Source organism: Glycine max, chromosome 5 (genome assembly GCF_000004515.6).
Source record: "Glycine max cultivar Williams 82 chromosome 5, Glycine_max_v4.0, whole genome shotgun sequence".
NCBI classification, from domain to species: domain Eukaryota; kingdom Viridiplantae; phylum Streptophyta; class Magnoliopsida; order Fabales; family Fabaceae; genus Glycine; species Glycine max.
The window spans coordinates 36,691,917-36,717,255 of record NC_038241.2 but is presented as its reverse complement, the minus strand read 5'-3'; the positions used below and the strand labels follow the sequence as shown (position 1 = coordinate 36,717,255).

The 25,339-nt window shown below is 34.4% G+C and overlaps 1 protein-coding gene across 7 annotated transcripts; it reads left to right on the top strand.

Moving 5' to 3' along the window:
• Window positions 1-1,059: 1,059 nt before the first annotated feature.
• LOC100796571 (ABC transporter D family member 1) lies at window positions 1,060-22,145 on the top strand. 7 transcript variants are annotated; one of them, XM_026128495.2, is made up of 27 exons: window positions 1,060-1,177; window positions 1,317-1,426; window positions 1,626-1,682; window positions 2,087-2,225; window positions 3,307-3,586; window positions 3,999-4,223; window positions 5,367-5,564; window positions 5,712-6,166; window positions 6,291-6,429; window positions 6,517-6,595; window positions 8,019-8,257; window positions 8,376-8,680; window positions 8,761-8,866; window positions 8,972-9,133; window positions 10,878-10,977; window positions 11,053-11,161; window positions 17,300-17,390; window positions 18,029-18,153; window positions 18,296-18,445; window positions 18,539-18,611; window positions 19,182-19,602; window positions 19,727-19,885; window positions 19,983-20,219; window positions 20,879-21,042; window positions 21,217-21,269; window positions 21,353-21,431; window positions 21,664-22,145. In XM_026128495.2, the coding sequence occupies exons 4-27, from the start codon at window positions 2,164-2,166 to the stop codon at window positions 21,748-21,750; spliced, it is 4,098 nt and encodes a 1,365-aa protein (XP_025984280.1). In that variant the 5' UTR covers window positions 1,060-1,177; window positions 1,317-1,426; window positions 1,626-1,682; window positions 2,087-2,163; the 3' UTR covers window positions 21,751-22,145. The 7 variants fall into 7 exon arrangements, with proteins under 7 accessions (XP_025984280.1, XP_025984279.1, XP_025984281.1 ...); XM_026128494.2 differs by having other exon boundaries at window positions 1,531-1,682; XM_041015550.1 differs by having other exon boundaries at window positions 1,109-1,426; window positions 19,182-19,362; window positions 19,444-19,602.
• Window positions 22,146-25,339: the final 3,194 nt, after the last annotated feature.

The following is a 25,339-nucleotide window of genomic DNA, read 5'->3' as shown; positions in this document are numbered from 1 at the left end:
TTTCATTTATTATTATAAGCTACTTATGAAGTCATGAAACGCACAGGTGTAACAGTAATACGAAGGTTTGAATTGAATGCGTTGGGTGATTTCTTCCAATCAATGTCCTTAAAAAGTAGGAAACGGGTTGGCCGTTGGTTTGGTGCTTGTTCCATCGATCACATAAATTCTTAGGTAAGACTAGTTGGTTCTGTAGAAAAAAAGAAGACTATTTGGTTTTTTATACATGTATTTTAAAATATAATTTTGTTCGTTATCAAGAAATAAATAAATAAATAAAATAAAATTTTGTTCTTTATTTTTTTAATAAATTTGAGATAATATTTAATTATTACTTTTAATTATATTTAGTTTTTAAATATTCCAGACCCTTCTTATAGATGAAAATAATAATAATGTCATAATAAAAAGTAAAAATAATTTTAATATAAATGAAAATATGAATTATATTTGTAGTCTATATATTATAAACAGAGAAATAAAAAAGGGACAAAAATAATAATTATTTGTTTTTCAAAAAATTGAAATGTGATTGTTTTAAAGTAAGCAAATGCAATTTTGTTTGTTTTAATTTTAAAAAGGCTATTTTATAATATAATTTTTTTTAAAAAATACACTAGTTTTATTCAAAAAAAATATATTAAAATTCTTTAAGAGCAAGTGCACTTCAATCCTATCCTTTATTGTAACCTAAATTGTCATTGACACAGTTTTTTGAATTATGTATACACTTTTAATATGCTACGTATTCTTACATCATTAAGGCCAATCTTACAGCAACCACTATCTTACTTATCTTCACTTATTTGTTTAAATTAAATAAATAAATGCATGTTTTCTTACTGAGTTGAGAAACAAGTTCACTTTAATCATACCTTAAAAAAAGTTCACTTTAATCTTATATTATCCTTTGTTATAATTTGAATTTATTTTATGATTTGACGTATGGTAGTTAGAGGTTTGAATGTGTGAATTAAACAGACATTTTTAATAAGAAATTAATAATTGGAAACACAAAAATATACTAATATAGATTAACCCGACCCGATTTGTCACCGGCCATGGTGGGTAGAGAAGAAGACCACCCGTGTGGAACACGTTGGTATATTGCGTTCCACACTCTAATCCCTGGCTCGCACCTATCTTCACATATCTCACCAATTCTCTCTTCTCTTCGGTTAGCTTCTACCTTGTTTGTCTTTTTTGTCTCAGTCATGTTAGTATTTTATACTTAACTAGATATATAATTCCCGCAACCAAACACGTACCTCATTATTCTTAAACCTCCTTTTCTATTCTATTCAATTCAATACCAGTGGTGGTGACTCACTTGCTGTTGGAGCAAAGCTGCTCGTGATCAATTTTCGTGTTCCTTCTTCGTTCCCACCGAATGAGGATTAATTATCAATTATATATCATATATTAGGTTTGTTTGACTTGTTTTCGTTTATGTGAAAAACGATTTCTCTATTGTATACAACTTCGGATGCGCATATCGAGCTTTTTCGGTTATCAATGACGTTATTGCAGAATCTGAGATGTTGCTTTGATCGCTACTGTGGACATACTTTCACGAACAACCGAAGATGCTCGCTGTTGTTTAACTAGAATATTCTATTTTGTAGCAAATATGTTCTACGCGTTGGATTGGCGGAGCATGGTTAACGTTTTGGACCTTGAAGGTGAGCTACTGTTAGGGATTTTTACACATTTGGGATCTGCTATGGACAAATGGAGAGTTTTATGTTAGTATATGTAATATTTTGACTTTGAGGAAATTTGTTTGCGTATATTTTTGTTTAGTTACACTTAATAATGAGTGATATCTGATTTAAAAGATACCTGGTTACGTGGCTGTTGTTATTTAATTATGCTTTTGATGTGATGAGGTCTTTGTTTGGTATCTTGAACTGAAACACCATGCTCACAAATATGTGCATATGGTTTGACACGTATATGGGAACCTCAGTAATGTGATTGTGTGAGCATGGTGCATCTAAAGAATGTCACTTTGCCTTGAGATTGAAAATTCCCACTGTTCTGGCTGCTGATCTGTCATTTTTCTGGGCATTTTAAATTTGGCCAGATTTTGTTGCTCCGGAAGATATGAGGAGCAATTGCGACATGTTCATTTGTTGGTAAAAGAGAGGTTGATCTTCCGCCATGTCTTCCCTTCAACTGTTCCAACTAACTCATCATGGCCGGAGTTTTCTGGCTTCAAGGAGGTATATTAACTTTTTCTCTGAATGTTTTTGGTGATGAGTAAGTTCATTTAGATGTTGATGATGACTTGCCACTTAATTTGTTTTCCTATTGACCTACTACATCATGTTTATGCTTTTATCAACTATTTTTTTTCCCGTAATGGCTCTAAAACTAAACTTTGTTTTGTGCTTGAAGAGAATATTTGATCACATTCTCATAATCTGCAATAGAATACATAATGCTCAAAGCTCAAAAGTTTGACCCCTTAAAGAATTATTGAGGTTCTAAATTTAAATTAAGGTCTGAAACTGCAATTGCAGCTGTTAAGTCAAAGTTTATGGTTATTTTAGAACCACATCATGACCACAATTGCATTTGCATCAACCACATTTATCTACAATTTTCTACAATATCAAGGTTTTTCCAAAATTGTAATTGCAATCAGTCAACCACAATTTAAAACCTTTGCAACAATGCTCAATACTAATACGTTTGATCCAAAAAATACTGAATAAATAGGATAAGATAATGGTTTATGCTACATCAAAATCCCTGTGTTGGAATCTCAAGACCTCTAATTCTACATACATTTCAATCTTTAGAAACAGATACCTAATAAGTATTGTAGAAATTGGTAATTATCAAGAATTTTCATTAAAGAAAAATCGTTGACCCTTAAACTTGCATTCTTTGGGTATGATTTTCTTCCTGAAACATATGCTTAAAGGCTTATCATTAGAGATCAGAAAAGCTGCAAAACTTGTCCTAATAGAACTATTGTTAAGCAATTTCTTTATTCTTTATTGATCTAAAATTTATTTCTCTAAGGTCCTGCTTCTTTAAGGGAAATGTATGTTGTGGTTGATTGTTTTTGGATGAAATATTGATGTATTCTTCCTGAGTTTAACATTGCTATCTTATATTTATCAGATAAATATTTTTCCACTTTGATTATAGCCTTGTGTCTTCATATTAGTAGTAGTATCCTGTTTTTCATTATACACTATTTTGTTTGGTATTAATAAAATTTCTACAATGTTGAACTAGTTTTGCATGTTAATTATTATATTGTTGATTCATTGTACTTCTGCACCATGACAGAAAAACTTTGCTACTTGCAACTGGTATCTTAGTTGCTGGTGGAACTGCAGCATATGTGCAATCGAGGTTTAGAGGTAATAGAGATGATTTATTAGGTGATTCCTATGAGCGCAATAATGATAAAGAACTCACAAAGGAGGAGGTCATGAAAGGAACTTCTGCACCAAAGAATAAACAAAAGAAAGGAGGGTTGAAGTCACTTCAAGTCCTTGCTGCAATTCTTTTATCTGAGATGGGCCAATTAGGTGCAAAGAACCTTTTATCTTTGGTTTCTATAGTGGTAAGTTTATTTTGTTATGGATAATTATGCTTTGTGCTTATCTTCAACATTTCAATGCACAGTTGCTTTATGTATTCATGTATTCGTTGTGATATTTTACTCTGTCAACTTATCCTTGAGATTAAGGGGTCAATGACGGACTTTGTAAGGCATCATTCATGAACATGTCATGTATACCCACTATGTAGATGAAATATATTTATCAAAATGTGTCAATGTGTTGGCATAGTAGACTGTTTAAGTAAAGGAAAAAGAGATGATTTTTTTTTTATTTGAAAAGAAAACTACAGTAGAATGTTCAAGTTTGTATGAAAATAGATGTATGAATATCAGAAAAGAAAATGTGTTGGTTGATTCACCAGAAATAAATAATAATGATAGTCAATGACATTTAAATTTCACATATTTGCAGGTGCTGCGAACCACTTTGAGCAACAGGCTAGCAAAAGTGCAAGGTTTCCTATTTCGCGCCGCTTTTCTTCGACGTGTGCCATTGTTTCTGCGGCTAATTTCAGAAAATATTCTTTTGTGTTTCCTCTTATCAACCATGCAGTCTACATCTAAGTACATTACTGGGACTTTGAGTCTGCACTTCCGTAAAATATTGACTAAACTTATCCATTCTCGCTATTTTGAGGTAGATATTGCTGATTTGTATGTAAAAGCTTACTATATTTGATTGTCTGTATTGAGCTTGTTATCCATTTATGCATTCCTACTGTCATATGAAGTGTCTGTATATTTACTTGTGAACTAAAATCTTTCCGAGTTATTTTTACCTGTTCATAAGGCTTGTCTGTTTTCTTCTTTATTTGCAATGTATGAAAGTTCAATATGCAATGCTTCCAAAAATTCTGTTAGTCTTAAGTTCTGTCGTGTCTTTATACTGTTTAAAGAGGACAATAGTTGTTACAGACTCTTAATCAGCTAGGTACATGGCTTTGAACTTTCTCCCCACGTCGGATCTGCACTGCAACCTCCTCAATCGCGGCTTCCGTTTTGCTAATTTCCACACAACACGGTTTTGCTAATATCTTCTGCATAAATATGGAACTATCTCTTACTTGTTAGTTGTCATTCTAATTCTCACCACATGCACACACCAAATTAAATTTATTTTCACAATAGAGGTAAAACATAGAGGGCGAGCCCTGGTGCAGCGGTAAAGTTGTGCCTTGGTGACTTGTTGGTCATGGGTTCGAATCCGGAAACAGCCTCTTTGCATATGCAAGAGTAAGGCTGCGTACAACATCCCTCCCCCATACCTTCGCATAGCGAAGAGCCTCTGGGCAATGGGATACGAAGTAAATAGAGGTAAAACATAGTGAGGTCAACACATGCCCTGTTGAAAGCAAAGTAGAAAAAGAGAGATGAATCCTCCTTGAGAATTTCCGTTAACGACCTAAAATGTTAACTGAGCGTGACACCATGGGGGAGAAGGAGAGAGAAGACATGTTTTTTCTTTATTTTTTAAAATAAATTATCTCAAATTACTATAGTATCCCTAAAAAGAGTTTATTAGAATAAAAGATAAGGTTGGTTTTTCTGTCCTAAATTTTTGGTGCACCTTGCTAATACACACCAACAGAAAATGTGTTGTTTGCGTATTAGCAAACCCCTATATATATATATAAATTGCAAGGGTGCCAATCACCATCCCATGCACTATTGCACATATTTTTGGTGGTTATAGGAAGAGTAATCCGTGTGTCAACAAATGTTATAATGTTCTATTTAGTTTTTATGTCAGCTTTCTGTTTATCATTTACTTTTATTTCAGAACATGGTGTATTACAAAATATCACATGTTGATGGTCGGATAACTAATCCGGAACAAAGAATTGCCAGTGATGTGCCAAGGTTCTGTTCAGAGTTGAGTGAGATTGTACAGGATGATCTAACTGCGGTGACTGATGGACTGCTATACACTTGGCGGCTGTGTTCGTATGCAAGCCCTAAATATATCTTCTGGATTTTGGTACTCTCATTAAACTGTACTGTATCACAGATTTCTCACTGGCAGCTATTGTTCATAATTTTGTTTTGAGTTGCTGATGACTGGAGCCTGTTTGATGTAATCTTAAGTTTAGTTGCTGTCTTTTTGCTAACTGTTGTTTCCCTGCAGGCCTACGTACTTGGAGCTGGGGCTACAATCCGAAACTTCTCTCCTGCTTTTGGTAAACTTATGTCCAGAGAGCAGGAATTGGAAGGAGAGTATCGACAGCTTCACTCGCGGTTAAGGACTCATTCGGAAAGTATAGCATTTTATGGTGGAGAGAGGAGAGAAGAAGCTCATATTCAGCAGAAGTTTAGGACCTTAGTTAGACATATTAATAGAGTGCTACATGACCATTGGTGGTTTGGCATGATTCAGGATTTTTTATTGAAGTACCTTGGTGCTACTGTTGCTGTTATTTTGATCATTGAACCTTTCTTTTCTGGCCATCTAAGGCCTGACAGTTCAACTTTAGGGCGTGCAGAGATGCTAAGCAATCTAAGATATCATACTAGTGTCATTATTTCCTTATTTCAATCGCTAGGAACTCTTTCTATCAGTGCAAGACGGCTCAACCGACTCAGGTATATTTGACTGGTCATTTGTCCCTTTAGAAGTTGATATTAGAGGACATGCTTTGATGCTATTCCTTTCTAGGGTTTTTTTTTTTTTGTATACTAATATTCTAGTTATCTGTATGTTTTACAGTGGTTATGCCGATCGCATTCATGAGTTAATGGCCATATCAAGAGAGCTAAGCCTGGATAATGGGAAATCTTCACTGCAAAGACAAGGAAGTAGAAATTACATAAGTGAAGCTAACTATGTTGGGTTTTATGGTGTCAAGGCTAGTGAATTCTACTGAACTCTTTATGAACATATACTTCTATTTATGTTTTCACATCTTGATTGTGGTGTTGCTCCCAAAATTCAGGTGGTGACCCCCACCGGTAATGTATTAGTGGATGATCTGACCCTTAAGGTTCAATCAGGATCAAATCTTTTGATTACAGGTAGTCATATGAACTCTCAGCATGCTGGTCGTTTCTAATTTTACTTTTTGTGGTTGGTTCAACCATGATAATTGATTATCTTATTTCATTATTCTTTCTTTTCTTTTGTTGAATTCTCTTGCGTATCTGATTGGAGGGGGGGGGGGGAGTTGAAATTATTCATGGGCTTAATTTTTATTATGTGCATTCATAGTGTCTAGAAACTAGAAAGGTTATCCATATTTTTTGTACATACATCTTTGTGCTTGTATCTACATGGCTAGAAGTATAGTAAGGTTTGTGTACTATTGAGTCCAAGTTCAATAATGTAAATGGAACTTTGTCTTGTTTCCTTTGTCTCTTTTTTATTGGCAAGTGCCTAGGTTAATGCATCCAGTCAGGTTCTGTGTCAATGACATGTTATATTCAAGCTATATTGTTTCAAATGAGTGTTTTCTGCAATTTCGGTGGCTGCCATTGTAAATTATTGAATGTTGGCTGGTTGAAAATAAAAACCGAGTATTCCCTTTTAGTGGGATAAGGCTTGGTGCTTGTTGTTCATTTACCGATTGAGTTGGAAAGCTGTCCAGAATAACCCATGACCATGAGCATTGTTTTTACCCGATTTCATCTATAACCCACTTTTACCCTTACGCATTCACCTCACCCACTGGCATGTGGTTACTAATGACTATTGATCATTACTAGTTGCTGAATTTTCTAACAGTTATTCTTTAGGTTATTCTAGTTATTTTAGGATTGCATTAATTTTTAATTTATCAATCAAACAAGACAATGTAACTGAAAAGTTTGAAGCTAAAATTAATTGTAAACTTACAGACTTGTTATTTGCCATGTTGATTATTAACTGGTTTAATAAGGTGACTGCTTTCATAATTGTTGCTTATTTTTAACAAAAGGTTTTTTGCATTGATAATTGATTTTATGTGCACCAATCAAATACAATTGAATGATAATAATTGCAATAAAATTAATTAGTGAATTTGTAGTCTAGTGATTGAGATTCTGCCCACTGATGCTACGCACTGTGTTAAAATCGCACTTCCCATGATGCATTTTGTGGTAATATCATTGAATCAGTTCTAACTCTTAAGCCTTGTTTTGTTTCACAGTTTGAGCAATCCATCAGTTCTAATGTGTGGACTAGCACATATCCATGTGTTCAAGAAAATGTAAACTAACAACAAAATAGTAAAATCCTGGTTGGTCATTATACTCCTGATGAGCAAGTGCATTTGAAGGGGACGGAAAATTAGATAATTTGGAATTGATTAAGTAAACCAAAATTGTTATGATACTTGTCTGTTTGGCTTTCATTTGACAATCTGAAAGGACTATGTTTCACTTGTATAATTGGATTTTTAAAATAAGATTTCTAATGGTTAATTGTTTTGACATGTAATTCACAATTATTTTGCTGAAGGTCCAAATGGCAGTGGAAAGAGCTCGTTATTCCGGGTTTTAGGAGGTCTTTGGCCCTTGGTATCTGGACATATTGTGAAACCTGGAGTTGGATCTGATCTTAATAAGGAAATCTTTTATGTGCCACAAAGACCATATACTGCTGTAGGAACACTTCGTGATCAGTTAATTTACCCTCTTACTGCTGATCAAGAGGTTGAGCCACTTACAGATAGCAGGATGGTGGAGCTATTGAAAAATGTGAAACTCACATCTAATCCTACTTCTATCTCAGTGCCACATTAATGTTTAGTGTTTGATGATTATATGTTATTTTAATCATTATTATTCATCTGAATTGCTTGTACATGTATTGAAGGTTGATCTTGAGTATCTATTGGATCGGTACCCGTCTGAAACAGAGGTAAACTGGGGTGATGAACTTTCGTTGGGCGAGCAACAACGATTGGGCATGGCCAGACTTTTTTACCATAAGCCTAAATTTGCCATTCTTGATGAGTGCACAAGTGCTGTCACTACTGATATGGAAGAACGTTTTTGTGCTAATGTTCTGGCTATGGGAACATCATGTATTACCATATCACATCGTCCAGCATTAGTTGCATTCCATGATGTGGTTTTGTCTTTAGATGGTGAGGGAGGATGGAGTGTTCATCATAGAAGGTTGGAACTTTACTGCACTGCTTATTAGTGTTTTACTATAAAGCTGTAATTAAATATAAGATTCAAATTTTGAACTCCAGGGAGGACTCGTCTACTGAATTGGGGAATGATACAGTGAAGGCTTTGGAGACAAAAAGACAGAGTGATGCCAAGGCAGTTCAACGGGCATTTGCTATGAATAAAAAGGTTAAGATATTTTGTGATTCTGGTGTTTTTGGTTTCTTCACGGTTCATTATCTTATATTGATGATGAAAGCTTCTCTATTTTTTTTCTGTTTTTTCTTTGCCTAGGGTTCTGCATTCTCAAATTCAAAGGCACAATCGGATATTTCAGAAGTGATAATAGCATCATCTCCATCTATGAAGCGTAACATTTCACCATCTGCTGTTCCCCAACTTCACGGTAATACAAGGGCATTGCCGATGAGAGTAGCTGCCATGTGCAAAGTATTGGTAAGTATCTTCAATAGATATGCTCCTGTAAGATTTTTACTTTATATTGTTTTAGTGAGTCAACAACTTTTCCATCATATTGAATTATTGATTAATTCTATATGCTTTTGAGTACATTATTTATGAAAATCTTAGGTGTTGTTATTTTCTGTGGTTAATTATAAATTTATAAGTCTAAATATTTCTTCCTAGATCTTTTCTGTCAATTTACTGTACTATAGTTCTAAATCCATGCAACCTGCAGTTCTAGTATACTGCTGATTGATGGTGATTAGTGACATTGTTATGTAGGTTGGCTTACTTGCAGTTTTGTTTTTAGATTTTTGTTGGTTGCAAAGTTGGTGCAATTATAATTCTCTCAAACTATATGACCTAGCTAGCAAAGTTATGCAAAATCAGGATGTCCGATCAACCAATTCAGTTTTAGGTTTGACTAATAGTGGTAATGAGTTTATTGAATCTGAGGTTATCTTAAGATCAGCATGACTTGCTAAAATTGAATGCTCTTTTAGTTTCAGGACTATGATGGTGGAGCCAGCTGGAGAGGCTAGGAAGATTTAAACTAGGAACCAACTAGGGCTTTGAAACAAAGAAATAGAATTATTTTTCTGGGTAACAACATATATGGGAAAGTTGTCAACAAGTAGCTTCAATAAAAAGGGGGGATGATAAACTTTTTAATTCACAAAGATAGCAACTTTATTCCATTTAATAGCATGGGGGCCTAGACATCTTTGACAGTCCGACTTAGCTTATTGAAAAATTATTATCAAAGATCAACACTTCCAAAAGCTTTTTAAGCTGTTTGGTGGAGGACTAGACACCCCCACCCCCCACCCCCACTCATGTGAAGGCCCTACAGGCTTGAAGCTTGAATAATACCCAGGCCTACTTTTATGTTATGCTTAAATTTAATTTAATCCTTCAAAATGGGGGTGCCAATTACCAAACTCTTGATCACTTGGTTATTTTTGGAAGATATTAGGGTTATGAAATTATTAGTCTTATTGTTAATGGGGTTGGGCTTCTGTTTGTAACACTAGTACTTAACCGGATTATCAGTATAAATGAAAGTATTAAGGTTTGGGTATTGCAATTTCTTACTATAATACATTGTTAGCTGCTATTCTGTTTTCCTTTTCCCTGTCTAAACCCTGAAGCAGTTAGAATAGCTTTGATATTATATCATAGGCTAACTCTCCCAAAATCTTGAGCTGGTTGGTGTAGGCTCACGAATGGTTTATATTTCTATCAAATTCCAGTAGCGCCTATTTAAGAAGTTAATATCAATAAGATTTCTTTACTCCTTATGCTTAAATTTCAGTGGTGCATCTGCAGTCAAGTGTCTATTGTGGTGAAACAAATGAAACTCTGGTCATTTTTTTTATACATATGAATCGAATGCAGTTATCAGGATGTTTACAATAATTCACACACACTGCTCAACCAATTGAGTTAGACCCCTTAGGCCCTGGGTAACTCTGGTCATTTGTGTTATCTCATTGACGACTTACTATGAAAAGGATGTTGGTTAGTACATCTTTTTTGTATTTCAGTGATGCGTCTGCTGTCAAGTGTCTAATGCAGTGAAACAAATGAAACTATTCAGTCATTTGTGCACTATCTCCTTGATGACTTGCTATGAACCAACATCCTTTTTAAAGGATGGGTTGTGCACATTAGTTAATCCATAAATATGATAGATCTCAGGTGCATTTTTTTTATGTGTACTGCATGCTTTCAGGTGCCCACCATATTTGATAAACAAGGAGCACGACTACTTGCTGTTGCTTTTCTTGTTGTTTCAAGAACATGGGTCTCAGATCGTATTGCATCACTGAATGGTATTGTCCTATCTTTGACTTTTCATTATTAAGAGAGATCATATGTATAACATTCCAGGGTATTTATGTTCTCAGGTACTACTGTGAAGCTTGTTTTGGAGCAGGATAAAGCTTCCTTTATTCGATTAATTGGTATAAGTGTTATTCAAAGTGCTGCATCTTCTTTCATTGCACCTTCTATAAGGTAATTTGGCATTCACTTGTGTCTAAATTATTCCTTCCATGAATGAATATTTTTTGTGGGGGTTTGAAATTAGGTATTTGATCTTTAGTTTATGACTGGAATGCATATCTCAATACTTGTTGACATTGACATATTACCATTTACCATTCAATTTCTTGGGAAAAGAATCAAGTCATGATTCCACAATAAATACATGAATTTCTTCTATAAATTGATCTAAGATGCTTATGAAATGTTTCTCTATTATTAACCTGAGCCTAAATCTTGGTAATCTGCTTATTGTTCATGTATTGATATTTGTACACGACAACTGCTGTCTTTCAATGTAATGCTTGACTTGAAAGACAAGAACTTGAAAAGAAAAGAATTGAATATTACTAGGTGTGTTTTACAATATGAGCACAAATCTCTATTTATAGGCTAAACTTATTAAAGAAAATAAGGAAATTAAACATATCAAGGGAAGGAGGTATTAGACTAAGAAAGTTGCAAATGAAAAACTATGTTCTCCTATGGAGAATTCTGCATTAAATAGTGCTCATACAATTTGATTTCTGCATCAGTGCATTAAATAGCCAATCTGCAATAAATGCTATCCTACAACTGGGATAACTAATTAAGGAGATAATTACAGCTGTATAAGCATGTAAGATCTGTTGTTTTGAATGACCAACAAATTTGTGCCAATAATAACAAATATTCTGCAATTTGTGTCAATTAATAACTAATATTCTGCTAATCAATTCCATTGACATCCCCCCTCAAATTGATGCTGTTAAGTCTGAAAGCATCAATTTGCTGACTAGGAAATTATGGCGCTGATGTGTCAAGTATTTTGTGAGAATGTTAGTAAGTTGAACAGATGTTGAAATACGAGGCAAGGTGATAACACGATTGTCTTATGCCTCCCGGGTTGAGTGACAATCAACCTCTATGTGCTTCGTTCTTTCATGGTAAACAAGATTTGTGGCAATTTGAATAGCACTTGTATCGTTAACATGCAGTGGAGTTGGTTTTGCTTGTGAAAAACCAAGCTCTGAAAGGAGACCGCGTAGCCAAATAATCTCAGAGCATGCGGTAGACATGGTGCAGTATTTTGCTTCAGTGGATGATTTGGAGACTGAGTCTTGTTTCTTGCATTTCCAAGAAATTGGAGCTTCCTCTAAGAACATACACCAGTCAGTAGTGGATTTCCGTGTGTCTGGACATCCAGCTCAATCAGAATCAGTGTATGCTTGAAGTTGTGTTGATGCATCAGTAGGGAAGAAAAGACCACGGTTGGAAGTACCAAGTAGATCCTTAATAATACGGTGTATTGCTGAAAGATGCAAATGCCAAGGAAATTGCATCAATTTGCTAATTGTGTGGACAGAAAATGGGATGTCTGATTTGGTGATGGTTAGGTAAATAAGACTTCTAACTAGCTTACGCCAGAAAGTTGGGTCTTGTAGAAGGTCACTTTCATCTCATCGCAATTTCAGATTAATTTCCATTGGAGTGTCAACAAAAGCAGAATTAGTGAGACTGGCTAATTGAATTAGATCTTGAATATATTTGTGTTGATTGACAAAAATGCCTTTCTGTTGAAAGTCTACTTCTAATTCCAAGAAATAAGTGACTTGGCCAAGGTCTTTCATGTGGAAAGTTGAATGCAACAGTCTCTTGATTGTACTAATAGCCTCTTGATCTGATCCGGTGATCACAATATCATCCTCATAAACAAGAAGTATGACAATTCCTTTTTAAGCTCCTTTGTATGAAAAGTGACGGATCAAACCTGTCTTGTATGAAGGAAAAATCAAGCAGTGTTGTGTGAAACTTTTCAAACCATATTCGCAGTACCTGTTTCAATCCATATAAAGAACGCTTCAGTTTGCAAACAACATTAGGCAAAGGTGAAGGCATACCGGTTGGAAGTCTAATGTAAATTTCCTCCTTGAGGTCACCATGGAGGAATGCGTTCTTAACATCCATCTGGTGTATTTGCCAAGATTCAGATGCAGCAATGGCAAGAATAGTGTGCACAATAGTCATTTTGACCACAGGTGCAAAGGTCTCCTCATAATTAAGGCCAAATTCTTGCTTATTTCCAAGAACAACTAGCTTGGCCTTGTATCAATCGATTGATCCATCCGAACGACGCTTTATATTGAATACAAATTTGCTGCCAAGGGGTTTGACAAAAGTAGGATAGGTTACAACATCCCATGTTTGATTTTTTTTTAGTTCTAGAAGTTTTGTTTCAATAGCTTCTCTCCAACATTTATGCTCTATGGCTTGTCTATAAGAAGAAGGAATAGGAATAAATGCTATAGTTGCTGTCAATGATAAAGGGGAAGAAAAATCATACTTTCTGGTGGTTTACTAACGCGAGTATTGCAACGTACAGGAGCTGGTGCTGGATGAAACACTTGATCAGCTGCCAGAGATTGATCGGGAGAGGGCCTTGGAGGTATGGATGGTGGATTTGGTGGAACAGCCTGACGTCTTTGATACACCAATAAAGGTTGTGGTGTTGGTTTCCTTACAGAATTGTTAGAAAACAATGGCAAAACAGATGTGGATGTAGAAGAGGGAGTGTCTTGGTTAGTTAGAAAAAAATATGTATCTTCTTGAAAGATGACATTTCTAGAAACTCGGAGCCTATGTAGATTAGGATCATAATAAACAAACCCTTTATGGTGGGCAAAATAACCAAGAAAAACACATTTAATAGATTGAGATGTGAGCTTGATGCGGTCTTGTTGGGGAAGGTGGACGTAGCAAGTACAACCAAAAGTGCGTAGATTGAAATAAGTGGGTTTGTGACCAAATAACCTGAAGAAAGGAGAATCATTGTTTAATGATTGAGAAAGCAGGTGGTTATTAAGGTGGACAACAGTGGAGAAAGCCTCACACCAAAATTGAGGTGACACAAAAGATTCCAATAAAAGGGTACGAACAACATCAAGATGAAGATTTTTCCTTTTAGCTATCCCATTTTGTTTGGGTATGAAAGGACATGACCTTTGAGATAAAATGTCATTTGTCTAGAAGAATTCCTGAAATAAATGAGATGTATATTCCCCCCCGTTGTTGGAACGCAAAATTTTAATCTTGGAAGAAAATTGGGTCTGAGCATAGGTATGAAATTTTTTGAAAACAGAGAATGCTTCATCTTTAGAGCACAAAAAATAAATCCAAGTGAAACGAGTATAGTCATCAATAAAAGTGATGAAGTATTTGTAAGTAGCATGGGATATAATCGGTGCAATCCCCTATAGATCACTATGAATCATATTAAAAGGCTGATTTACCTTTGATTTATGAATTGAAAATGGTAGAATTTTGCTTTCCCCAAGTTTGCTAGAGTTGCAATCAAATTGAACAACACTAAGAGATGGGAAAATTTTATTACCAAGAACACCAGATTTCAGTAAGTCATGAAGTACATAAGAGTTTGGATGACCAAGGCGCTTATGCCATATTTGAAAATTAAAAATAGCTGATTCAGAAGAAACAAAAGGCGGAAAAGAACATCGAGCCTGAGAGAAATAAAAAAGAAAAAGACGTCCAACTTTAGGCCCTTTCGTGATCATCTTCCCTGATTGTGGATCCTGCACAAGACAATCAGATTTTGAGAATGCAACTTTGCAATCAATGTCAGTTAGTTGACCAACATAAATAAGATTACTAGTGAGACTAGGGGAAACAAAACAATTGGTTAGAGAGGAGGAAATGTCACCAATAGCTGTGATAGGTAGCTGTTTCCATTAGTAGTATGAGTTTGAAGGTTACCAAAATATCTTGTGACATTTTTAAGGGATTCAGCACTATTGGTCATGTGATTAGATGCACCGGAGTCAAAATACCACAGAGTACAAGAAGAAAAAGGTTTACCTGAAAATCCTAAAGCAGAAAATGCAGAAATTATCATTTGTTGGACCATTTCAGGGGTCATTGGTTCCGTAGAGGCAAGAGCATTTTGATTCGCAGAACTACCAGTAGTAGAAGGACCAGCCGCAGCAGTAAAGGCTGTTTGAGTTTTCCTTGGTGGTCTTATGCGGCATTCTTTAATGATATGACTATCTTTTTTGTAGTAATTGTAAAACTTTTTAGGACAGTGTGAAGCAAAATGTCCAAGTTCTTTGCAACGGAAGCATTGGACAACACTCAGGTCTTGACGTTTGGGTTTTCCTTATGCAACATATGCAACTAGAAAATAGCCACATTTTTGTTGTTCCATGGATGCTTGAGTTAGGAGACATTCTTCTTCACGAAGAAACTCATTGAGGCATGTATCCAAGGATGGAACAAGAGCTCTATTCATGAGATTGGAACGAATACCCTCAAAGTCAGATTCAATTTCATAAGAAGTTGATCTCTTTTTGTAGTCTCATGAACTTGTTGCACTGCAATTTGACCTTCATTTGACAAAACTTCATAGACAATGTCAGTGTATTCAGCCTAACGATTCATGAACTAAGAATAGAATTCAGAAATTGAGAGACTATCATGTTGAAATATGGTAATTTCATGTTCCGGCCGGAACCTTCTAGCAGTATAATTCTAGCTATAAATCTTCTTGAGATAGGTCGACATCTTGGTTGCAGTGTTGAATGGTCGGAGATTGAGAACAATATGAGGATCAATAGTGCCTATGATCCATGTCATGACTTGGGCGTCCTTGACTTCCCGCGCAGTATATTCGTTCGGCTGGTTTTCTTTGTTTTGACCAGAACTGGTGCCGTCAACATGACCCCAAAAGTTCTTACCTTTGACAAATATCTGGAACTAGAATGCCCTGTCAGAATGGTTATTGCCATTAAGGCGAATGAATAAGACGTCATACTTGTCACTAGACATAAGGCTAAGGAAAAAAAAAGGTAATCACAAGAGAGAAATCACAAAAGTAACAAGGAGCAAGAACTGGATTGTTTGGCAAAACCAAGAGGTTAGGAATTTTGGACAGAACTATGATAGGATCGCAACCTAGACGAATACCATTAGACTAAGAAAGTTGCAAATGTAAAATTGTGTTCTCTCCTGTAGAGAATTCTACATTAAATAGTGTTCATACAATTTGATTTCTACATTTTTTTTTGGAAGGCAAAATTATATTATTATTATTAATATTCAGACATAACAGTACCAGAGGTACTGAGATAGCAAATACAAGGCACTGAAAAAGCCACCTTCCAAAAGCAAAACCCACCAATACCCACCACGAAAGGAAATATTACAAGTTAACCAAAGGCCTCCGGAAGAGTGGAAGACCAATGGTTAAATGGAATATTAAAGCCTTTTTCTGAAACTTTAAGCCAAGACCAAGCATGAAATAGAGCATCATCCAATACTTTGGGAGGTTCAAATGGTGTGCCCTTAAACAGGAGGGAATTCCTGTGTTGCCAAATAGTACTAGTTAGAGCAATCCACCATATACACCTCCTATTATGATTCCTCTGTGTCCCAAAGCCCTCGCAGAATTGAATAAAATGTCTTGCTGGGTCAGCTGAGAAAGCTCCTTTAAACCGGGTCCAGCTCATAAATTCCCACCACAGCCCTATAGTCATTCGGCAATGAAAAAAGAGATGGCCAGCCTCCTCCTGGTGATTTCCACAAAGGGGACAATTTGATTTCTACATCTGTGCATTAAATAGTCAATCTACAATAAATGTTATCCTACATATGGGATATCTAATTAAGGAGATAATTATAGTTGTATAATCTTGTAAGATTTGCTGTTTTGAATGGCCAACAAATTTGTGCCAATAATGACAAATATTCTGTAATTTGTGTCAATTAATAACTAATATTCTGCTAATCAATTCCATTGGCAAGAAGGAAATAGGAAAAAAAATTATCTGAATAATTGCAAATATATTCTAAATATATAAAAGGAGATTCTATCCTAAATTAGTGCCTATTTACAATGGCTTGTGATTTAGTTCAACTACGCCCTTTTGTTGAGTATACATCCCATTGATTTCTATATTCTATTATTCATAAATTATTGATTGCACTTAAAATATGAAAAATATTAGATAATTTGTAGATAGTTTAAAGCATTGAAACTGGGAAAAAGTTTGAATAGGTTGACCTAACAAGAGTCTTTGAAAAGTAAATTTAAAAATTAAAATGTTGTGTCTTGTTCTACAGACACTTGACTGCGAGGCTAGCCCTTGGGGGGCGGATTCGTTTGACCCAACATCTTCTCAAGAACTACTTAAGAAACAATGCATTCTACAAGGTAAACTATTCATTCATTCCTTAGCTTCACTTATTTAATTTTTTTCATACTGTAAACTTGTTTTTGTGTTTATGACTTGAATAATTACTACTTCCTGATGAACCACAATCACATTTTGTTTTATTTTTATATGTTGAACCTTTTATTGAAATAATTTTATATCTCAGTCTTATTGATATCATTACATTCTACTATTTCCCCTTCAAATTTAACTCAATTTTCAATTTTGTTCTATGACCTCTTCATAGTTCCAGTGTCCCCAACTATTGAGTTAAATAACAACATTTACCTTCAGGTACATATATGTGAAGTTGGCAATTCTTAGGATTGATAGTCTTAGATTTAAATTTAACCACTAGTCATATTCTCATAAAATGTGGGAAAATAAAAATTAATTAGCTCAGGAATTTGACACTCCCTAGGGATGTTATCCCAGGAACCTTACTGATGCCACATACCAAATTTCCCCATGTCAATAGTTTGAGAACGTAGACTAGGTTTTAATTTCACAAACAAAAAATGTGATGTTATTATTATGAATAATAAATATATTATTCACCTTGCTTTTAAGCTATTTAGGCAGATGCCGGATGACTGGGGCTTGGTTCCGAATTCACATTACATACATATCTTTGTAGGTCTTCCACATGGCAAGCAAAAATGTTGATGCTGATCAGAGGATAACTCATGACTTGGAGAAGTTAACAACAGACTTGTCAGGACTGGTCACTGGAATGGTAAAGCCATCTGTGGATATTTTGTGGTGAGTAATTCATTTGCAAAATAGAGTTATTATGTTACTATGGTGTATTTTACTTGTACATGGTCAATTAACATATTGATGCAAAATAGTTATTATGCTCTTTGTTTTTATTTACTTATCAAGTACTTTCGTTATTCTAAAGGTTCACTTGGAGAATGAAGCTGTTAACAGGTCGGAGGGGAGTTGCCATACTCTATGCTTACATGTTACTCGGTTTGGGATTTCTAAGAACTGTTACTCCAGATTTTGGTGATTTGATTAGTCAAGAACAACAACTTGAAGGAACATTTAGGTAAACTTATTCTACTGTCAGCTAACAATCCAGGTACTAATCAAATAGTTCTGTTGAAATTATTCTGATCTGTTTCTCTTTATGCTTTTCTAGGTTCATGCATGAAAGACTTTGTACTCATGCTGAATCTGTTGCTTTCTTTGGAGGTGGTGCTCGAGAAAAAGCTGTGAGCATCCTAGCTCTGCAATATTTAATGTATTTTCTTTAAGTGTGCTTGTTTGAGGACATGAAAGGTAGAAATGAAACCTGATGCTTGTCATAATAAAAATGTGGGATGACTGAAACTAGAGTGCCAATTCACCATTCAAATTTTGGACACTTCTGTTGCTTGAAAGTGAGTTGAAAGTGGTCTTATCCTTTAGGAAGCAATAAAGGGCAGTTGGGTTATACATCATCACCCTTTACCAAGCAATAAAGAGTAAAACTCAGCCTCCATCCCTGTGTTCAGTCCTCTCATAACTTTCCACTTTCTCATTTTCCACCTCCTTGATTAAGCATACCCTAAATTTTATACATGTTTATGTGTTTGATCAAATTTTATATAATGTAGGGCTCTAATATGAGGAAGTGTGAAGTGGGTCTCAGTTTGACAGGAAAAGTTCAACAAATTTATTTTTCTTTTTAGCTCCTATTTATGTTCTGATAATGGTTGGATGGCTCTACTTTTAATAACAGGAGCAGATTAAAACTATGGTTATCGTCAATCTCTAAATTTTACTCTCTTAATGTTGAGCAGATGGTCGAGTCTAGATTCAGGGAACTTCTCCTCCACTCCAAGTACCTTTTAAAAAAGAAGTGGCTGTTTGGAATCCTGGATGATTTTATCACAAAGCAACTTCCACATAATGTGACTTGGGGCTTGAGCTTAATATATGCCATGGAACACAAGGGAGACCGCGCATCAGTAACTACTCAGGGTAAGATATTTGCATTGAATCATTTACTCTCTATATTTCTCTTGTTGCTCTCCTCTCTCACAGACAATACTATACTAATAGGTGAGCTGGCACATGCACTGAGGTTTTTGGCATCTGTTGTTTCTCAAAGCTTTTTAGCTTTCGGTGATATTCTTGAATTGCATAGAAAGTTTGTAGAACTCTCTGGTGGAATTAATCGGATTTTTGAACTTGAAGAACTTCTTGATGCAGCACAATCTGGTATTTAATTATCCTTCTTTAGTTTTATAATCAATCATATAAATCAATATCTTGCTGTTTGTATGGCAGTAAATCTCTTTAATAGCCATCGAATTATGTGCTAATATGACCTTGTACTGTACAGAGAATTTCACGAGTGTTAGTGCTATACCTCCAGTGAGGGATGTTCATTCCAGTGATGTCATTTCCTTCTCAAAAGTTGATATCGTAACCCCTTCTCAAAAGATGTTGGCGAGGGAGTTAATATTTGACATTAAGCATGGGGGAAGCCTACTTGTTACTGGTTGGTATAGTCATTATTTTATTTGTTTTGTCCCTTCAGAAGAGGGAATTCTAATGTGATGTAAATTTTGGTCTTACATGTATCTTATTTTTAAAAGGTCCAAATGGAAGTGGAAAAAGTTCCATTTTCAGAGTTCTTAGAGGACTATGGCCAATTGCCAGTGGAAGACTCTCTAGACCATCTGAAGTTGTGGATGAAGAGGATGGATCTGGTTGTGGCATCTTCTATGTTCCTCAACGGCCATATACATGTTTGGGAACCCTAAGGGATCAAATTATATATCCCCTTTCCTGTGAGGAAGCAGAGGTTAAAGTACTGAAGATGTATGGAAAAGGTAAATATCTTGGGTGGGAGAAATAAGGCAGGCCTTAGAAATGCGTAAAAATGAAGTTTCTGATCATAAATTAACATAAGCAAGTTGGTAAATCCACTTAGATTCTCTATTGACCAATAATTTTGGATTATTACCATGGTTAAAGTGAGTAATTTGAAGTCTAGATGCAATGAACTACTCTTTCTAGCACTGTTAATACAAAAACCCCTATTAGATTGGGGGGGGGGGGGGTCCTCAACAAGGCTTTATCTTATAGTTACTTAGGGGATTGGAACAAAACCTTATTTTTAACTCTACAGCTTACTGTTTTTAGTATTTGACTCAACTAAAGTTTATAACAAGGCTACTGTGTTACTTTTCATTAATCACCACTAGCTGAGAATAAGTTTTCTTCTGAGCTGTTCTAAGGTTGTGGCAATTCAATAGAATGGTGTTCATGCTGATATTGTTGAAAATTTCTCTTTTGCTAACATTTTATTTGGGGTTTAGGGTAAGGTTTTCGTTGTTACTTACTTTTTATTTGGGGAAAATTATTCTGGTCAGTTTTCTTTTACAGATCAAAAACAATTTCTTGTTCTCTTCTCCAACTGTTTTAAAGTGTGCATTTTATTTATTTTCTTTTCCATTTTAGCTCTGATAATTATAACTTGCTAATTCAGATGAAAAGCATGCTGACACCAGAAATTTGTTAGACACACGGTTAAAAGCTATCCTAGAGAGTGTTCGGTTGAATTATCTTCTAGAAAGGGAGGGAAGCAACTGGGATGCGAATTTAAAATGGGAAGACATTCTTTCTCTTGGAGAACAGCAAAGATTGGGGATGGTATGTAAATATATTCTCTTGAAATTTTAGACATTTTTTTTTAAATTTCTTAAATATTTTTGTTTCATACAGCATGCCCCTTAGAAAGTCTTTAATTCCTTAAAGGAAGACATTTATTATAATTTAAAGTACTCTCTTTCATGGTTTTTAACGTTGCTCACTCTGTTCTGTAAGGCACGCTTGTTCTTTCATAAGCCCAAATTTGGTATTCTTGACGAGTGCACCAAGTATGTATGATTTTCCTTTTCCTTTTCCTTTTCAAAGAAATTGTTACTTGTTTTTCATATCCTAAAAAAAATAATGTTGGCAGTGCAACTAGTGTTGATGTTGAAGAACACCTATATGGGCTTGCAAAAGATATGGGAATCACGGTTGTTACTTCCTCACAAGTAAGTTGATTATATAAGTATATTGGAAATAAAAATACTGTCATGGTAAATTTAGTGAATTAAGAGTAGTTCACTAATTAGTTGTTTTGATCTTGCTTCATTTCCTTCCTAGTGTACACTTATTTAGTTTCTTTAGTTCTAGATAAACCAGTTATAGCTGGTCTAACCTTAAACCTGCATGTTAGCCATAATAATGTGTGATCAAACTAAATTTCTCTGCTCCTGCCCCCAGCGTCCTGCTTTAATACCATTTCATTCCATGGAACTGCGGCTGATTGATGGTGAAGGTAATTGGAAGCTTCGATTGATCAAGCAGTGAGTTCACTAAAACAGTGTTGCTGCATGGACTTGGTATACCATTTGAGATGTTGTCGAGTCTATCACAAGCTGGCTGTTTGCGAGCATAAATTAGGTTTGCCAACAAAGGTCAATCCTATATGCTTTTATTTTAAGTTTTCCATATTCTCCAAGATTCAATGTTTACTAGGGGACTAACAAACAGCTGAAACAGCCAAAATTGTTGATAATAAGTTCGAGCACACAACCATTGCATAATCTCTGCAGTGTATAGGTGGTGATCAATCATGTATAGTTTTCCCCCTTTCTTCTTAGGTAGTTGATATTGGTTCATATGTTGTAGTCATTGGATGTAATGATTAATATTTAAATTGTTTAATCAATAAAACAGCAGAAAAGAAGGGCTCTTCGAGCTAATTTGTTGCCTTCAAAAACTCCCATGCTGTCGTGTAAGATTTTTTCTTTTTTTTATGTTCTTTACTCTTCTTGTGCCACCTGAACTGCTGTCATCCCTTGGCGTTGCCTTCATTGTTCCTATGTGGCCATGTTGTATTACTGAATTACTCGGGCAATAATACGAAACTTACAAAAAATCTATTTCTTAGTCAAATTTTGGAGATTGTGCTAGAGTAGGCCCTAAGCATTCCAATTTCAGTTGGATCTTTTCGCATACTAATTTTGGTTTGTAATTTAGTTGGTTAATTAGCTATTTATAATTTGGACTGTTATGAATCATGATGAAATGTTTAATACTTTGATAATTTTTTTCGTTCTACTTAATTATATACTTGATGGTTTGTTTAACATGTATTTTTTTTTCAAAAAAAGAAGCAAAAAAAAACGGAATAATGAATTTAATTATTAGATTAAATTGATATTGTATTTAAACTGATTTACATTGAATACCAATTTATTTTACTTAAGAAGGGATACAATATTGTTATAATTCACATTAATTCTAACAAGCTTCTCAAACCTCCATACACGAAGGAAAAGGGGGATCGAAAAGAGTAAGAAACTAAAAAGTAAAATTGGGTGAAAAATGATTATCCTATAAATATTATAATTTAACTAATTAATATTTACCTAATCAATAACTTTTATAAAGATTTTTCTTTATTTTCACTCTGATTATTAAAAAATATACGAATGAATTAGTATATTTTTCATAAACACTATAATATCATGAAAAAACACCCTGAACGGAAGAGAAATATTCAATGAACCGTAGTTGGCAATGGAGAGTTATTATGCGTTGAAAACTGTTGTTTGCGCCTTCAGAATAAGTTATTTTTCATGATATTTAGGCTCTTTCCCTTCTTTGTTTAATCTTTCGAAATCCACCCTGAATTATTGCATTATTAATGTGAGTTATCAAAATATATATATATATATATATATATATATATATATATATGTGTGTGTGTGTGTGTGTGTGTGTGTGTGTGTGTGTGTGTGTGTGTGTGTGTGTGTGTGTGTGTGTGTGTGTGTGTGTGTGTGTGTGTGTGTGTGTGTGTGTGTGTGTGTGTGTGTGTGTGTGTGTGTGTGTGTGTGTGTGTGTGTGTGTGTGTGTGTGTGTGTGTGTGTGTGTGTGTGTGTGTGTGTGTTGGAACACGAAATGCAACAACTTTTGCCAACTTTGCCGTCCACATCCCTTGAATTATTTAACAAAGACTCTAATAATTTATGAGGGTATCTGTTATCTATAATAACTCACGACTCTAATAATTTATGTCTTAGCACTTAGATCTACCAACTAGAAATTGAAGAAACCTTTTTCTTCCGTTATTAACAATTAATTAATAAACGGAATTGATTAGTCGTTAGACAATTAAAAGTAGAAGGGTCATTGCCGTTATTGTTGTAGGCGTATCCAAACCACAAATGTTAATTAGGGTGATCACTGATGAATTGCAACACGTTATACATGGCCTCTTCTTCATAAGTTCATGTTGATAGAGGGAGCTATGGCCACAATTTTTTTTTAATACTTCGTGTTTAAGTTTGAAAATCGCACATACACCCCTTTCAAATACCAAAGTACTGTATTGCCACCTGAAATATTTTAGAAGATCATTTGTCATTAATAAATTTGTGAATCTTGTTACGCAGTTGTGTTAGATATTTAAAAGAAAATTTTTATCACTCATAACAGTTTTATTCAACCCAAACAAAATTAATTATTTTTAGTGGAGGATACATTTGATTTAGACCAAAAAAATAAATTTGTGATTTGTCTATTCCCACATTTTTTTTTTCTCTTGTTATGTCTCTCTGGATTTGTTACTAAGACTTAAGCCTGCTCTATCTTATCCTCAAACCAAAACACGTAACCTTAAATTGGGAGAAATGATTCTCTAAGATAGTTTTTCTTTTCCTCAAGGACATCTTTTTTCGCAAAAATTGTTCCCGTATAAAATCTCAACTTTTTTTTGTAAGTTTAAGTACGATATAATTGCATTTTTTTTCTTTTCAAATTGTACGTGTGATTTTTCTTGGTTAAATTATTTTACAGTCCTTTATAATTTTGATAATATTTTAAATAAGTTTTTATAATTTTTTTTAACAAGGCCTTTATACTTTAAAAAAGTTAATCAGATTAGTACTCGCTAATAGGTACTAATTTTTACTAAACTATAAAGAGTTGGCTTGAAAAAGATTTCCTTAAAGTATAATGGCTTTTAATTTTTTTGTTAGTCACTTTTATAATTTAACAGAAATTAATGGAATATTTAACGGTCGTTTTGATAAAAAAAAAATATTTTTCTTATCGAAAGTAGTTTTTAGACAATTTTATTTTTTTTTACAAAGGGGCGAGTCGGTTCAAAATCTTTAACCTTCAGTGCTAATAGGCAAAATTTTCCTATAATTACCATTCACTTCTGCTGTTAAAAAAAAAATCCCTTCTAGTGCGAACAATCACTCATAAGTAAAAAGTATTTTTCATATAACAGTCATGATAAAATTTTAGTTGTGTACATTAGTGACATATAGATAGAGATCAGACATGCATAATCCTGTTTAGAGATGGCAGAATGCATAAATACTACTCAAATATTGTTGAAGTATTGATCTATTGATAAATTTTTAAGACTCTTATCCTTATTTATATGATGTTAATCTTTACATTCTTATTTAATATGAAATCTGGTCTCATACACTTATTTTTAAGTATAAATGTCACAAAACAAAATCGAATTAAAGGTCAACTTCTATTTACTTAAACTAATTGTTTCTTCTTTTTTTTTTGTACTAAAAGTTACTTGAGTATAACTTTCCTTAGGATGAAATAAGAAGCCACAAAAAAGGAAGTAAAAAACCGTCATGAAGATGTTGTGGCGTTTGCGGCCGTGACGGAAAGAGTCAGAGTGGTCTATTTACTCTTTTTAAGTAGTTTTTAGTTGCCCAAAAACGATAATATTAAATTTGCTAGAAGGAGATAATTAAGAAACACGGAATAATTATTTGTTAGCTACGTTTATAAACAAAACTTTCGGAATTCTGGAAAGAGAAATTGCCGTAAGTGTTGAAAGGGGAACGTCTAAGCTACTCATTTAGGGATATACCATTACCCACCAATTATTAAGTGTTGATAAAGTGATCAAATATCA

Bases quoted from the DNA above. Each gene is read 5' to 3' on its own strand.
- LOC100796571 (XM_026128495.2), top strand. From the start codon at position 2,164: ATGTCTTCCCTTCAACTGTTCCAACTAACTCATCATGGCCGGAGTTTT. The intron at 6,596-8,018 runs GTAGTCATATGA...ATTTTGCTGAAG, and splicing joins ATCAAATCTTTTGATTACAG to GTCCAAATGGCAGTGGAAAG. The intron at 21,270-21,352 runs GTATGTATGATT...TAATGTTGGCAG, and splicing joins ATTCTTGACGAGTGCACCAA to TGCAACTAGTGTTGATGTTG.